This window comes from Ranitomeya imitator, chromosome 9, assembly GCF_032444005.1.
Source record: "Ranitomeya imitator isolate aRanImi1 chromosome 9, aRanImi1.pri, whole genome shotgun sequence".
Classification (NCBI taxonomy): Eukaryota; Metazoa; Chordata; class Amphibia; order Anura; family Dendrobatidae; genus Ranitomeya; species Ranitomeya imitator.
The window spans coordinates 96,882,732-96,899,131 of record NC_091290.1 but is presented as its reverse complement, the minus strand read 5'-3'; the positions used below and the strand labels follow the sequence as shown (position 1 = coordinate 96,899,131).

The 16,400-nt window shown below is 41.8% G+C and overlaps 1 protein-coding gene across 2 annotated transcripts in view; it reads left to right on the top strand.

Moving 5' to 3' along the window:
• EDC4 (enhancer of mRNA decapping 4) overlaps nt 1-16,400 on the top strand; it is a 928,397-nt gene that overhangs the window by 571,507 nt on the left and 340,490 nt on the right. For both annotated transcript variants that reach the window (XM_069740123.1, XM_069740124.1), the window contains 2 exons: nt 1,944-2,130; nt 8,677-8,896. In XM_069740123.1, the coding sequence (XP_069596224.1) occupies nt 1,944-2,130; nt 8,677-8,896 (407 nt within the window). The remainder of the gene's footprint in view (nt 1-1,943; nt 2,131-8,676; nt 8,897-16,400) is intronic.

Sequence of the window (16,400 nt, the reverse complement as noted above, 5' to 3'; positions counted from 1 at the left end):
CTTTGTACTCAAATTATTTGATTTTGCAAGCCATCCCTTGGCTGATAGCTCCTTCAGTTTTCAGTATTCAGCTTAGCCTATTAATTTACCTACTAGCTATTCGCCTAACTTAGTTGTATAGCCAAATTATATTAAAGGGACATTGACTAGTATTAAATGCAGAGTGACATACCGTATATACTTGAGTATAAGCCGACCCGAGTATAAGCTGAGACCCGTATTTTTGCCGCAAAAAAACTGGGAAAACTTAATGACTCGAGTTTAAGCCTAGGGTGGGAAATGCAGCAACTACCGGTAAATTTAAAAAACAAAAATAGATCCAATAAAATTAAAATTGATTGAGACATCAGTAGGTTAAGTGTTTTTGAATATCCATATTGAATCAGGAGCCCCATATAATGCTCCATACAGTTTTTGATGGGTCCCATAAGATGCTCCATATTAAAATATGCCCCATACAATGGTCCGTAAAGGTTAATAATGGCCCCATAAGATGCTCCATAGAAACATTTGCCCCATACAATGCTGTATAAAGGTTAATAATTTCCTCATAAAATGCTCCATAGAAACATGTGCCCCATACATTTGTGCATAAAGGTTAATAATAAGATGCTCCATAGAAACATGTGCCCCATATAATGCTGCACAAAGGTTGGAAGATTAATCCACCAATCACTAGGCAGCAGCAGCTGTTTTTATTCTTGTCTGCATAGGAGTTGTGCATGTCACAGCTCCACCAGGTGAGTTTAACCAGCACTCTCCTGTTCTCCCTCTGTAGGGTATCACCCTATTGTGCGCTATTTGCATCTTCTAGATATATTTGAAATTTGACAAGTAAAACAGAAGTGCAAGAAATAAAATTGTTAATGACATGCAAACTTGGTAAGATTGACAATCGCAGTAAAAAAAAAAAAATCATTTGTATTTTTTAACAAGAACTAAAAGAAAATAAAGAACAGTTGCTTGTGACAAGCAAGCACACAATCTGATTGACACTGATTTTATTTTTATTTTCTGTACTTTACTGCAGCTTCCTTCTACATAAAGAGTTACACCATATCACTGATCACACTGGGTCTGGTAGCTGGTGCTCTATCAATTGAATCTCTGTATTGTTTGCAGACTACTGCACTGATCTTATGTACTGCAGTTGTACGGCTTATTATTGTCTGTTGTATTTGACCAATGTTTCTTGACTTTCTCTTTTTAGCTCTATTGCTAAATGGTGAGCTTTACATCACCTTAATATATCAAATCACCGCAAAAAGGCTATGTGCACACGTTGCGGATTAGGTTTAGGAATTTCTGATGCGGATTCTGCATCTCTTGGCAGAAAACGCAGGTGCGGATTTGTTTTATTGTGGGGTTTTGTTGCGGATTTGCTGCAGATTTTTCGCACGGTATTGTCCGCACCATCTGCACAGCGTTTGTTTTTTTTCACATTGATTTACATTGTACTGTAAATCACTTGCGGATCTGCAGCGTTTCTGCACCGCGAAAAACGCTGTGGATCCGCATGAAATCCGCAACATGTGCACAGAGCTAAATTGCTTCTAACTTTGCTTTTCTAAGTTATGATAGTCCCTCCTTATTGGCTGCACTATACGATGTGTTCTGACTGCTGCATTTTATTTTGGGAAACCTCTGAAGCTATGTGAACCTTCTGTAGCTGAGGCAATCCTCTTTAATGTATAAAATGGTGGCACTCATTTTTGGGGGATTGATTTCCACAAATTGAGTTGTAAATTGTTCAAATTTGTCGGGACCTGCAAATTTCATAACATTCAACACTAATTCAATTTGCATTGGTTTGATAATCTTCAGTAACTTTGTTTTTCCACACAGAGAATGCATTAGATTTGTTGTAAATGGTACATTATTACAAATAGCTTACAAGTGATATGACATATTTGCTTTATCAATAATATGTAATAACTTTTCAGATCTGCAGCAATTGGAAAACCATCTTAAGACCCAAAAAGCCATCGATCAGCAAATAAGTGAGCCATTGGTTGCACAGCTACAACAGCTGATGGATTCTCTCCAGTCAACAACTGACCAGCTTTCTTCAAACCTGAGTGGGAATGTGAGAACAGAAGTGCAGCAGCAATTACACATAGCAGTAGCAAAGTGAGTTGTATGCAGAGTTGTAATCATCGTGTATAGTTTTCCTTTATCCAGAAATGGTTAAAATATATAGGCCCAATTCATCAAACCTTTAACGGCGAGAAAACTGGCTTAAGAAAAACTGAAGTCACTTTGCGACTTTTGGCTTATTCACGACATTTTTTGCCCAGCTCCACAAAAACGGCTGGAGTAAGCTTTTTTTTTTTTTAGGCGGACACCGATTATGAGATGCTCCTGATTCATTTAGAGGTATGCACTTCTTAAAGGGGTTGTCCAATCCTAGGATAACCACTTATAAATCTGATTGCTTGCTTCTGTTAAAAAAAACCCCTTATACTTAGCTATATAAGTAATCAAGAGGAAGTGAAAGGGCAGCTGCAGCCCTGACTTACTCTTGATTACTTATACATCCGAATGGAGTGACAGTAACACCAATTCTCATTGGTGCATGACTAACCTGATGTAACACGTGAGCCCTGGGAACGTGAGTGAAGACACCATTGGAATTGCGCTGGTTCAGGAGGGGGGTATAGATTTTTTTATTTTAACAGTGCAAACATTAAGGTCAAGAAGGAGGTTGTTCTTCTAATGAACAACCCCTTCAATGAATCAGGAATATCTGACTCCAGCATGCCCCTGAATCAAAACCTCCTTAAAAACCTCTGGTCTTGGTGAATCGGGACATGGTGTTTTGGAAAAAACTAAAGAGGACCTCTTACTTGCTCCAAAAATAGTTAAATGCCTTCTAAAATTTCTGATCTCCCTCCCCTGATTGTGTGTAGGCCGAACTTGCATATACAAAAAGTATTCAGACCCCTTTAAATTTTTAATTCTTTGTTTCATTGCAGCCATTTGGTAAATTCAAACCCAGATGCACCCCATCTTGTTGAATAAAATAGAAATGTAGACATTTTTGCAAATTTAATAAAAAAGAAAAACTGAAATATCACATGGTCATAAGTATTCAGACCCTTTTCTCAGACACTCATATTTAAGTCACATGCTGTACATATCTTTGTGATGCTCCTTGAAATGGTTCTACTCCTTCATTGGAGGCCAGCGGTGTTTAATTAAACTGATAGGACTTGATTTGGAAAGGTACACACCTGTCTATACAAGGCCTCACAGCTCACAGTGCATGTCAAGACCAAATGAGAATCATGAGGTCAAAGGAACTGGCCAAGGAGCTCAGAGACAGAATTGAGGCAAGGCACAGATCTGGCCAAGGTTACAACAGAATTTCTGCAGTAGTCACGGTTCCTAAGAGCACAGTGGCCTTCATAATCCTTAAATGGAAGAAGTTTTTGACAACCAGAAGTCTTCGTACACCTGGCTGTCCAGCCAAACTGAGCAGTCGTGGGAGAAGAGCCCTGAGAGAGAGGTAAAGAAGAACCCCAAGATCACTGTGGGGCTGAGCTCCAGAGATGCAGTAGGGAGATGTGAGAAAGTTCCACAAAGTCCGCTATCATTGCAGCTCTCCACCAGTTGGGCCTTTATAGCAGAGTGGCCCGACGGAAGCCTCTTCTCAGTGCAAGACATATGAAAGCCCGCATAGAGTTTGCTAAAAAACACATGAAGGTCTCCCAGACTATGAGAAATAAGATTCACTGGTCTGATGACGAAGATAGACCTTTTTGGTAATTATTTTAAGTGGTATGTGTAAAGAAAACCAGGCACTGCTCATTACCTGCCCAATACAATCCCAACAGTGAAACGTGGTGGTGGCAGCATCATGCAAGGGGGTGTTTTTCAGCTGCAGGGACAGGACAACTGGTTGTCATTAAAGGAAACATGAATGCGGCAAGTGCAGAGATATCCTGGATGAAAAACTCTTCCAGAGTGCTCTGGACCTCAGACTTGGCCGAAGGTTCGCCTTCCAACAAGACAATGACCCTAAGCACACAGCTAAAATAACAATGGAGTGGCTTCAGAACAACGCTGTGACCATTCTTGACTGGCGCAGCCAGAGCCCTGACCTAAAACCAATTGAGTATCTCTGGAGAGACCTGAAAATGGCTGTTCATCATCCAACCTGGTGGAACTGGAGAGGATCTGCAAGGAAGAATGCCAGAGGATCCCCAAATCCAGGTGTGAACAACTTGTTGCATCATTACCAATAAGATTCATGGCTGCACTAGCTCAAAAGGGTGTTTCTACTCAGTACAGAGCAAAGGGGCTGAATACTTATGACCATGTGATATTTCAGTTTTTCTTAAGAAATTTGCAAAAATTACTACATTTCTGTTTTTTTTCAGTCAAGATGGGGTTCAGAGTGTACATTAATGTGAAAAAATGAACTTTTTGAATTTACCAAATGGCTGCTATGAAAGAGTGAAAAATTTAAAGGGGTATGAATACTTTAAGTACCCACTGTACACATAGACCTGCTTATTCACATTTAATTACACATGCCTCTAAATCTGTATTCTATTAGAAATGGAGTCTTCGGCATGGGCCTCTATGGGTAGAAAAAAATAGACTTGTAGAAAGTCCCAAAAAATTGAGGCAATGCTTCTGTAATTATATTTGAAAGCAGATTGTGAAGCATACAGATAGTGGATTGTATAGCTTTGTATTGTATTGCTAATATTCTTTAGCTGGCTTACGTAAATGTGCATGATTTTTGGGGGGCTGAAAATCATTTTTGTATTTGGGCCTCATTAAAAATATTGCACTGTTTGCCTTCTAACTCCTCTGTGGTGTCCTGTCTTTTGCTGGTTGCAGAGTCCGTTAATGAAGAATCGTTCAATTTACTACTACCGATCTTCTGCTGAGCTCTTCTTAACTATTGGCCAAAAGGCTCAACTTTCATGTGGTCATAAAACAGCAGTTTGTTCTTCTGAGTAGCTTAGAAGAAGAAACATAAGCTATAAACTACCCTGTAAAAAAAAACCTCAATAACTTATTCTCGGCTAGTTCATTTTTCAGCAAGCAATAGACAGACAGTGCAGTATAATGCAATACATGTTTGTTTTTTTAATGAAAAATGCATTCATTTAACCTCTTCCTGAGTTTTCTGTTTTCTGGATTTTTTTTCTTTGTTTTTCCTTCCCTCTCCCAGACCCGTTTCGGGATATGGAGCTGTGCTAGGGCTTATTTTTCATGTCCTGATGATGTGTTTGCAAATACCATTTTGGGGTAGATACAATGTTTTTGATTGCATCTAATTGCATTTTATTTTATTTTATTGCAGCATCCCCAAAAAAGTAATTCTGACGTCTAGATTTTTTCCTCTTTATGCCATTTACCGATCAGATTAATTTATTTTAAATGTTGATAAATTGTACTTTATAGAATGCAGTGATACCAAATGTGTGCTTTTATATTTTATGTTATTGTTTTATTTTTAATGGGGCCAAAGGGTGGTGATTTGATCTTTATTTTCTGATTTTTTTAAACTTTTTTCACTTTTCACTGTATCTATTAGTTCCCTTAGGGGACTTGAAGCTGTGATCAACTGCAATGTATAATGAAAATCATGAGCAAAAACTGGCTTTCAAATGAATATTGTAATGATATTCATGGGTCATGGGGGTCTTTAGCAGACCCCTGCCTGTCGGAGCAACCCATCAGCGCCCTGTGATTAAGTCATGGGCTCCCCAATGGGAACAAGGAATGACCCGCCTCCCTGCCAGCGAATGTTAAAGGGAACCTGTCACCTGAATTTGGAGGGACCGGTTTTCGGTCATATCGGCAGTTTTTTCAGGTGTTTGATTCACCCTTTCCTTACCCGCTGGCTGCATGCTGGCCGCAATATTGGATTGAAGTTCATTCTCTGTAACACACGCCTGCGCAAGGCAATCTTGCCTTGCGCAGACGTGTACTACGGAGGACAGAGAATGAACTTCAATCCAATATTGCAGCCATCGGGTAAGGAAAGGGTGAATCAAACACCTGAAAACTCCGCCCATATGACTGAAAACCGGTCCCGCCAAATTCAGGTGACAGGTTCTCTTTAATGCTGTTGTCAGAGATTGACAGCGGCATTTAACGGGTTAACTGTTAAAGGCGGAGCTTTGTCTGTTAAAGACAGATGGGTGAGTAATTCAGCAATCATCTGCCTGTAAAGGTGTGGGATCAATTTGTGACCCACGTCAAAGTACGGGAACCGACATATGACATACCAGTATGTCACATTAATTGAAGAAAATTATATAGTGTTTATTTAAAATTAGAATGTCTTCAGTAGTCAAGAGAGACACCTCTTGACTACTGAAGACATTCTAATTTTAAATAAATTAAATTCTCATTGTAAGAGAATAATCACCGTAAGACAAAGATAATTTCCTATACTGGAATCAAAGGTCAAAATATCATACAGGTCAGTTGGGACCATAGGTATCCAGGAGCATATGAACATACAGTGGAAAGAATGAATATACAGCAAAACACAAAGAAAAAAAAATCCCAACAAGATAGCTAAAGAGAGAAAACCTCACAGCTAGTGGATGATTACCGTTTCAGGTGCTTGTCTATAGAAAAATGGGAATCTGTGAAAATGTATGGAACAAGTATTCAATGAAGTGTTCTGATACTCCAGTAAAGAACAGAACCAGATGGAAAAGATTATAAAAAGTGACAGATGCATTCTAAATAATTACCTTCCCAATCGCTCTACTGGGAATACTGTGCTGTGATTTTCTTTGTCTTACAGGGATTATTCTCTTAGGGTACCTTCACACTCAGCGACGCTGCAGCGATACCGACAACGATGTCGATCGCTGCAGCATTGCTGTTTGGTCGCTGGAGAGCTGTCACACAGACAGCTCTCCAGCGACCAACGATGCCGGTAACCAGGGTAAACATCGGGTTACTAAGCGCAGGGCCGTGCTTAGTAACTTGATGTTTACCCTGGTTACCAACGTAAAAGTAAAAAAAACAAACACTACATACCTTCCGCTGTCTGTCTCCGGCGTTGTGCTTTCCTGCACTGACTGTGAGCACAGCGGCCGGAAAGCAGAGCGGTGACGTCACCGCTGTGCTTTCCGGCTGCCCGGCGCTCACAGCCAGGGCAGAGAAGCAGAGCGCCGGGGGACAGACAGCGGTAGGTAAGTATGTAGTGTTTGTTTTTTTTACTTTTACGCTGGTAACCAGGGTAAACATCGGGTTACTAAGCGCGGCCCTGCGCTTAGTAACCCGATGTTTACCCTGGTTACCAGTGAAGACATCGCTGAATCGGTGTCACACACGCCGATCCAGCGATGTCTGCAGGGAGTCCAGCGAAGAAATAAAGTTCTGGACTTTCTGCAGCGACCAACGATGGCACCGCAGGATCCTGATCGCTGCTGCCTGTCAAACTGAACGATATCGCTAGCCAGGACGCTGCAACGTCACGGATCGCTAGCGATATCGTTCAGTGTGAAGGTACCTTAACAATGAGACAGCCAGCAATTGTGAATACTGAATAGATTCTAATTTCAAACGCATTTAGTTTTCTTCAATTTATGTGAAATTGTTTTCATTTCTGTTACAGCCATGTGATATGTACGGGAACCTCTTTTTATTTGACCTTGGACTTTTGTTATTCTATTTACATTTTGTACGTATTAACTTGATAAAAGCCGGAAGGCAGAAACGTCGGTATATCAACCTGTCTCACAGACTGATTATAATTCACCTTTACGTAGAGCCGAAGATTTTCTTTCTTAATAGATTTTCCTTCTTGGCACCAACTTAGCGGAGTGCAATATCCACCTTTTTCTATGACTAATGTACTTACAGTGTGCCTGCCTCTCCCCTTATTAAACTGCCTGTCTCTTGTCTCTGAGGGGCAGGTCACTCAGTGACCTGTCAGTCAGATAAAGGAAGCAGGCAGTGGGAGGGGAAAAGGCACAGAAGCAGCAAAGGTTGTAGCTGCAGTGCCAGCCCATAACACAATTTGTACATTGGATTTTTTAAAAACGCAAAACTGATTTCTACAATTAGTTAAGGATTTAATGAGCATGAAAAGCACATTTACATGCATGCCATTAGTTTGGGGTCTAAAATCCTGATGACATGTTTTCTTTATGTAAAAGAAAAAAGTGATATGGGCACCTTTGAAAAAAATGTAAATTTTTTTACTTTACATAATGCTCATAATAAAGGTGGTAAAATATTTTTTTGTCCCTAAATCAATAGCAGTTTATTAGAGTGTGAAAAGAACTGAACGGTTGTGTGATACTGACAAGATTTTAGATTTTAATCAAATTGTCTCTTCCGAGAATAGAGGACTAGAACTCTAGTGCCACCTATAGAAAGAAGCAATCCTGAAAGTCCGTATCGACCCTTTAGCGAGCCCAAGTGACAAGGCTAGTTAAAGGGTCGACATTGACTTTTTGGATTGCTACTTCCTATAGGTGGCACTAGAGTTTTAGTCTTCTTCCTCTCTGAGGAAACAAATTGATATTTCCCAGAGGAGCATTGCAGCATGCTTAACATGTCAGTCGCGGCAAGGAGAAATGTTACCCCTTGTATCCCTGACAAGAATTTAATAATTTGATTTGATATGTGTAATACTTGAAGTTAAACCATCTTGATGTATTAATCGCGTGTTACTTTTGTTTCCAGTATGCAAGACTCTATCTTATGTCAGGTGCAAAGAATTATCAAAGAAGAAGTGAATCATGCTATGAAGGAGCAGCAGGCTGCAGTCACCTCGAGCATTATGCATGCTATGAGATCTGCAGCAGGGACACCTATTCCATCTTCTCATCATGACTATCAGTCGCAGCAGACACAAATCATGCAACTGCTTCAACAAGGCCATCTCAACCAAGCTTTTCAGCAGGTAAAAGTAACCCCTGGCTGTTCTGACTTTAGCCACAACACTGCACATATGGCCAAACATCTCTTTACGCCACTACAACATGGCAGCAGAGTGCAAGTGATTGGAGTCTCATTGCAACCTCTAAGGCTATGTGCACACGTTCAGGATTTTTAGCGTTTTTTCGGCAGTTTTCTGCCAAAAACAATAAAAAAACCTTACATAAGCATCCCATCATTTTTAATGCATTCCGCATTTTTTGTGCCATGCTACGTTTTTTTGCCACGGCACAATTGCATTCCGGAAAAAAACGCAGCATGTTCATTGTGCGGAATCGCGGGGATTCCGCACACATAGGAATGCATTGATCTGCTTACTTCCCGCATGGGGCTATGTCCACCATGCAGGAAGTAAGCGGATCATGTGCGGTTGGTACCCAGGGTGGAGGAGACTCTGCTCCAGGCCCTGGGAACCATCTACCTGTAAAATAAATAATCGTGTTATTCTCACCTTCCGGCGGCCCCCGCAGCCTTCCCACTCCTCGCGATGCTCCCGTTCCCAGTAATGTCTCACGTGATGCTACGTCATCTGGGGTCATTGCCATGATGCCACGTCATCTGGGAACGGGAGCATCGCAAGGAGCAGGAAGGCTGCAGGGGCCATCGGAAGGTGAGAATATCACGATTTTTTATTTTTTTAATTATTTTTAACATTATATCTTTTTACTATTGATGCTGCATAGGCAGCATCAATAGTTAAAAGTTGGTCACACTTGTCAAGCACTATGTTTGACAAGTGTGACCAACCTGTCAATTAGTTTTGCAAGCGATGCTACAGATCGCTTGGAAAACGCTAGCATTCTGAAAGCTAATTACACTTGCAAAACGCTAGTGTTTAGCGGGAAAACGCATGCCAATTCCGCATGCGTTTTACCCGCGGCAGGAAGTTGTGGAATTGCATCGTAGATTTCCGCAGCAATAACGGACGTGTGCACATAGCCTCAGGTACTGCCGCAGACAAGTTTCAATAATTTGGATTTTTTACATTGTGCTAGTATATAATAGCTTCATAAAGTAATCTCTCACCGTGTCACCTCTGTAATGGCCATAGTCGCCTTGTAGCCCTAGCTGCATGATATAACAGAACAAATGGTTATACGTTTGTATAATGCCTGTCCCCCCTCTTCTTCCTTGTTTCACTGCTAGGTGTATTTACTATTATATTAGCAAATGGAATCATGTGGTTAATGAATTGTGCTTCCTACAAATAGTCACTTTTGAAGGCAGGTTCTGCAGACACACACAGAGAGCTTGATTCATCATTTGCATTTTTGTTAAGTGACTCTTCTTTATCTTGTGAAATTCAAGGGAAAAGAAAGCGGTCACTAGGGAGCGCTGTGAGGGTCACAGTTAAAATTTAAAGCAAAAGGTCCACCGCAGCTCCAGCCGTTAACCTTCTAAGAGGATACAAAATGCAGTAAAGAATAGTAATAATGGTCCTAAGAACGCTGGAAATGAGACCAAAACAAGGATTTTAGTGTTGAACCACAACGCGTTTCAACGGTTAAACCGTCTTCATCAGGTGGAAGTTTATTAAAGAAGAGCAGGAAGCGGTATTTAAATAAATAGCAACCAATAAAATTCACAGTCAGCAGGTCACATGATAAGAACAAGTCACATGATAAAATAGTAAGGTCACATGGTAAAAACACAATAGGAACAAAACTATGTATATATAAAAAAAGATTAAATAAAGCCCCTAGACCTGATTAAAATATAAAACATGGTAAAAAGCAGAAATAAGACAACATGTAATAAAATGACACTATAAAAACAATTAAAAACAGAGAGATGACTTGTTAACCCTTTCAATAGTAAGATTTAACCCTTCAGGCGCCAGAGTCCTGAAACTTAAAAATCCAGAAACTTTCCCTATTAATCAAGCTCCCATACCGATCAGATACATTTTCTGGTATAAAATCTATAATCGTTAGTTTAAGAGATTCTACATTTTTTTGGTGCTTGGTTAAAAATGCTTTGATTGGCTATGCAGCATAAAACCATTCCTAATATTTTGGCGATGCTTGTTCAGTCTTGCGTGCATGGTCTGTATAGTCCGTCCAACATATTGGAGCCCACATCCGCATTCTATTAGATATACTACAAATGAGGATTGACAGTTAACATGGTAGTTGATTCTGTAATTAATATTAGTAGTATTGGGTGTGAATTATTTAACACCATTTTTGATGGAGTTACAACACAGACATTTTGCAGATCTGCAGGCAAAACAGCCAGGATTTTTTGTTAGCTGGGTCGCGGATGTGGCACTGGGGCTAATAACTGTATTGCTGGGTGCAACTAGGTTGCGGAGTGTGCGATTTCTCCTATAAATTATTCTGGGGTGGGTAGGGATGTGACCTGAGAATATCGGGTCACCTTCCAATATGAACCAATATTTTTTCAAAAGTCTTTGGATAGTAGCATAAGATTGAGTAAAAGTTGTAACCAAGCTCCACTTGGCAAATTCAGAGGTCACGGATTTAGCACCCCGACTAGTTTTACTTTTAATTTTCTGTATACATTCATATTGGGACAATATTCCTGTTTTAGAAAGGGCGTCTTGAACCGGTTTTTTAGGGTAGCCTTTTTGTAAAAAAATGTTGCTAAGACTTTGGCCTCTTCAAAAAAAAAATCCTTGTCTCAAATGTATCTCAATGGGGCACAAAGTATATACTTTTTTTTTGAAGAACAAAAGTTGCATGTATTTCAAAATGCCTCAACAACTGCTAGTGTACCTACAATCACTGCAGCGGAACACTTGGGGTAAACTTTGCAACAAATACACAAGTGAATACATGCAAAATAGACTTTAAAAGGGTACAAACAAAAAGAAGAGCTTGTTGAAAAAAAAACAAAAAAACAGACCATTAAAACATGGCGCAAATACAATGATTTATCTCAGAGACGTAGCTATGGTTTCAGCTTGGGGGGGGCTGAATAATCTTAGTGGGCCCTTAATCAGGTAATCGTGACTACAGCCACATGGTTCACCCTAATTGTGAGTATAGGGGAACATCAGCAGATGAGCAGATGACCGCGCTGTGATTGAAAATAAATCTATATACAAAAACGAAAACTGATATTTCTATATGGTGACCATATCGTGGTAGATACCAGTCCTGCAGACTATATAAGAGATCACAGTACAATTATAGATGGTGACTTACAGTTGATGTTCACTTTTGCCATCTTTTCCATCTGGCCCAGACTGACATGACCACGACCACTTCTCCAAACAGGACTTGTCTGCAGAGATTACGACGAAGACACATCTGACTTCTCACATTTCCTGCACCATCCCCATCTATTCACAACCTGTACAAACTCCTCATCCTGATGATACCCTGCTTCTGCCGTATGTGTCCCTATTACTGCTCCTACTGTGCAGTACAATAATAGTGCTCCTCTTACCACCCCACATAACAGTGGCACCACTGTGCCCCTTACAAAGTAATAATGCCACCTTTGTGCTCTCTAGATAGTAAAATTGTCCCCCCTAAAAATATTAATGCCCTGTGTTAGTGTCCTCCACATTTTGTCCATAAAAACTAATACCCCATATGCAACTTTGATGGTCACAATACTCTGAATGCCCCTATATAACAATAATGCTTCTTAAAGGGAACCTGTCACCCCGTTTTTTCAGATTGAGATAAAAATACTGTTAAATAGGGCCTGCGCTGTGCGTTACAATAGTGTATGTAGTGTACCCTGATTCCCCACCTATGCTGCGAAATACATTACCAAAGTCGCCGTTTTCGCCTGTCAATCAGGCTGGTCTGGTCAGGTGGGCGTGGCTCTTTTCTTCCCCAGCTTTCCGTTGGTGGCGTTGTGGTGTGCGCATGTCCAAGTTCCGAATTCCCGATTCACGATCTGCGCTGTTATCCCTGTCATCAGTTTGCATCTCTGCTTTGGGAAAGTGGCCGCCGCAATCTCTTCTGCGCACGCGCGGCATCCCGCGGCCATTTTCCTGAAGCCCCGTGCAGCAGAACACTCCATCTGCGCACGCGCGGCCCCAGGAAGATGGCCGCCCCCACGATGACAGAGATAACAGCGCAGATCGCGCGCTGTTTCTTCACGTGCGCGCAGGGAATTCAAACCTTTCTAGTGGACACTTGCAAATAGCAAACGTGGGGTCCGTGACCCCCCTGATAACGTCAGTGATATTGGGGGCTCATGCAGAAGGTGACACCTGTCATGATTTGTCAGTCTGCAGTCACATAAAGTGACTGCAGACATTAATTAAAAGCTGAAATTAATTTCATAATAAACTGTTTTTTATAAAAGTGGTGTGGTGCTTTAAGCGCAATTCTCTTTTCCCGGTCATATACTCATCCTCCGGGGTATTCAACGCTTTTTGGCAGTGCTCCATTCCCGCGGCTCAAACTTTTGATCTCAGCTTCTGACTGGCCAGAAGTTAGAAGCTACGTCACAAGCTCTGAATGTAAGCTTATGAAAGACAGACAGAGGCCAGAACGAGGTTCTTATAGTCTCACATTGATTAGAGACCTCTGCGCCGCTCCATGAAACACTGGAGCAGCGGACCGGTCACAAACTGTAGGAGATGGAGCCAAGCGGCCGTGAAAACAAATGAAAATGTCAGAAAATGAGTATCAGACAGTCGCCACTCCAGGGTGAAATAAAAAAAAATGCTTGTGAGGCTGTGTGCACACGTTGCTGATTTTTCGCGGGGTTTTTTTGGCGTTTTTTCACGATTAAAATGCTATAAAACCGCAAAAAAACAGCATACAATATGCATCCCATCATTTAGAATGAATTCCGCATGTTTTGTGCACATGATGCGTTTTTTACCACAAAAAAACGCATCGCGGTAAAAAAACGCAGCATGTTCATTAATTTTGCCGGGGTTTTTTGCGGATTTCCCACTATAAAATGCATTGGGAAATGTCCGGAAAAAAACGCATCAAAAACGCGGCAAAAACGTGCAAAAAACGCATGCAGATTTCTTGCAGAAAATTTCAGGTTTTTCTCATGAATTTTCTGCAAGAAATCCTGAATGTGTGCACATAGCCTGATGTGAATCTGTCACCTCTTGGGACGTGTATGACTTATTAATATGTGACACTCCTGATGAAGTAGCAGCGGAATGTGCGTTGGGGCGACGTGGTTCATACAGACTGACTTTACCACACTGTAAGGCTGGTTTCACATTTGCGGTTGTGTCCGCAGCATTTGTGCCGCAATTGTCCTCATGCTTTGTGTATTCATATCTTTAACATTAGGGACGCAGGTGTCTGCGATTGGTTGTGTTTTGCCGCGTTTGACGGTTTCGTCATCTGCGGCTTGGCGCGGTAAACGCTACATGTAGTAATTTTAGAGGCGTCAATTTGCCACCTAGAAACGTATGCGGTTGTTAGTGGAAGAAATGCGGCAAAAAAGCGCATTTCGGTCTATGTGAACGCATGCGTTTGCGAACGCATGTGTTGCACAACAGGAAAACATGTCTAGACACTGATTAGCCACCCCCACATACAAACTGATTAGAGGAGGGAGTGGGCATTGGCAGGTCACTATACAGCAGACTGGGAAGCAGACCAGACAGAGGAAAGCACCTTGGAGGAAACAATACTCTGAACAATGTGAGTATATCAAAGCCAATGCCTTTATTTTCTATTTTCTGTCTCTATGTGTCCTAATTTCAGTCATTTTTTTCTTTCTGCATGCATCAGAATGTCATCTTCTTCTGAGGAACAACGGCCTGGGCCTGCACAAGGGGAAAATGTCAGTGAAGTGCGTACTCACCTCTTCAAATTGGTAAGTATTCACTGTCACATCTACACGTGTCAAATTTTTTTTTTTTTTTTTTCTAGAGCAGTTTTTCTACTGTGGCAGAGCAGGAGCAGCGTGGAGACGCTCGGGTGGCAGCGTGTAAGTATACCTGGCTGACTGTTTATTTTATCCTGACTTTACTATTCTTGATTGTTAATTTCTTTCCTTTCCTCTTTCTTTACCTTTTTCTTTTTGACTCCTTTTTTTTCTTGACTTTCAATATTCATGCTAGTTTTCTGTTTTCTTTCTTTTCCTTATGTTAATCTCTCCACCACATTATTGTCTTTATTTATTTTTTAGGTTCCAGAACGGGATGAGGACCTCATTGAAAGCCCCGACTAGGGTCCAAAATGCATTTTGTAAGTATTGCAACGCGGTGTGCTGCAGCAGTGAGCTTGGCTGTGATCACAAAATTGTGTGTGATGAGAGAAACTCCTGAGAGTTTCTCTCATCACACACAGTTGTGTGATCACGGTCAAAAGTGCATTGTCTAACCAATATTTATATTTTTCAACAGTCCTCAAAGTCAAAACACGTTGGCATTCGATGAAGGATCGCTTTAACAAGGACCTTTGTCAAGAGAGCTGGGTTCCTAGTGGTTCTGGAGCAAAGATCCGCAAATACAAGTATCACCGCATCCTTGCATTTTTGAGACCGGTCTTTGCCCAGAGAACGTCAGTATTTTTTGTGGTGTAATGGGTTGTGTTGGATTGCCTAATCTGTATTTTTCTATTCCACAGGAGTTGGCACTTTACTATTGTAAATGTTTTGTATTAATATGTTTTTTTCTTCTTTTTTCACAGCACATGGAGCAGCATTCTTGACCCTGGTTCTGGAGCGGTCCTTCATCAATCAGCCACGGACCCGTCCCAGCCTTCCAGCAGCGCTGCAGCAAGTGGGCCTGCCACACAGACTGGAGACCAGGAAGCTGGTCTATCAGATGTTCCCCTGTCCCGGTCCTCTGCCTCTTTTTTTTTTTTGGGGGGGGGGGCTCTTCCCGGCAGCAGCAGAGGGCCTCGGACAGGTCACTCATGCCCGAGTTTTTGCACTTGAGCTCGGTCTTTCATGATGGACTCAAGGCAATGGGTGACCGACTGGATAGTGCCATAAACCATATGAATACACTTATCCAGGAGGTCACCAAAAGCCTTGACCAAGTGAAAGCCGACCTCCAGAGGCCAGCACATCATTTTTTAAATCAAATTGAACAGGGCATGTCGGAACACCTTACTCCTGATCTCCAGCTTGGTGTCATGCAGGCCTGCAATGCTGCTTACGTGCAGGCTATGCAGCAGAGTCGGTATTTTCAGCATACAGTGGCGGCATATCCACCTGTGCCAACACTGTCAAGCTTGACCTCAATGCCGAGCTCTGCTGCATACCACTGCACGGCCACCTCCATTCCAAGAACTGCTGGACACAACTACAGCACCACCACCATGCCGAATGCTGTTGGACAGCCCACCACCACCACCATGACAACTGCTGCTACCGCTTGGACCTCCTCCACTGCCTTCACCATGCAGCAGCAGGACCCAGGCATGGCCTTCCGCTCCATCACCACCACCACCACCACGATGCAGCAGGACCCTGGCATAGCCTTCACCACCACCATGCAGCAGCAGGACCCTGGCATGACCTTCCGCTTCACCACCACCACCACGATGCAGCAGGAC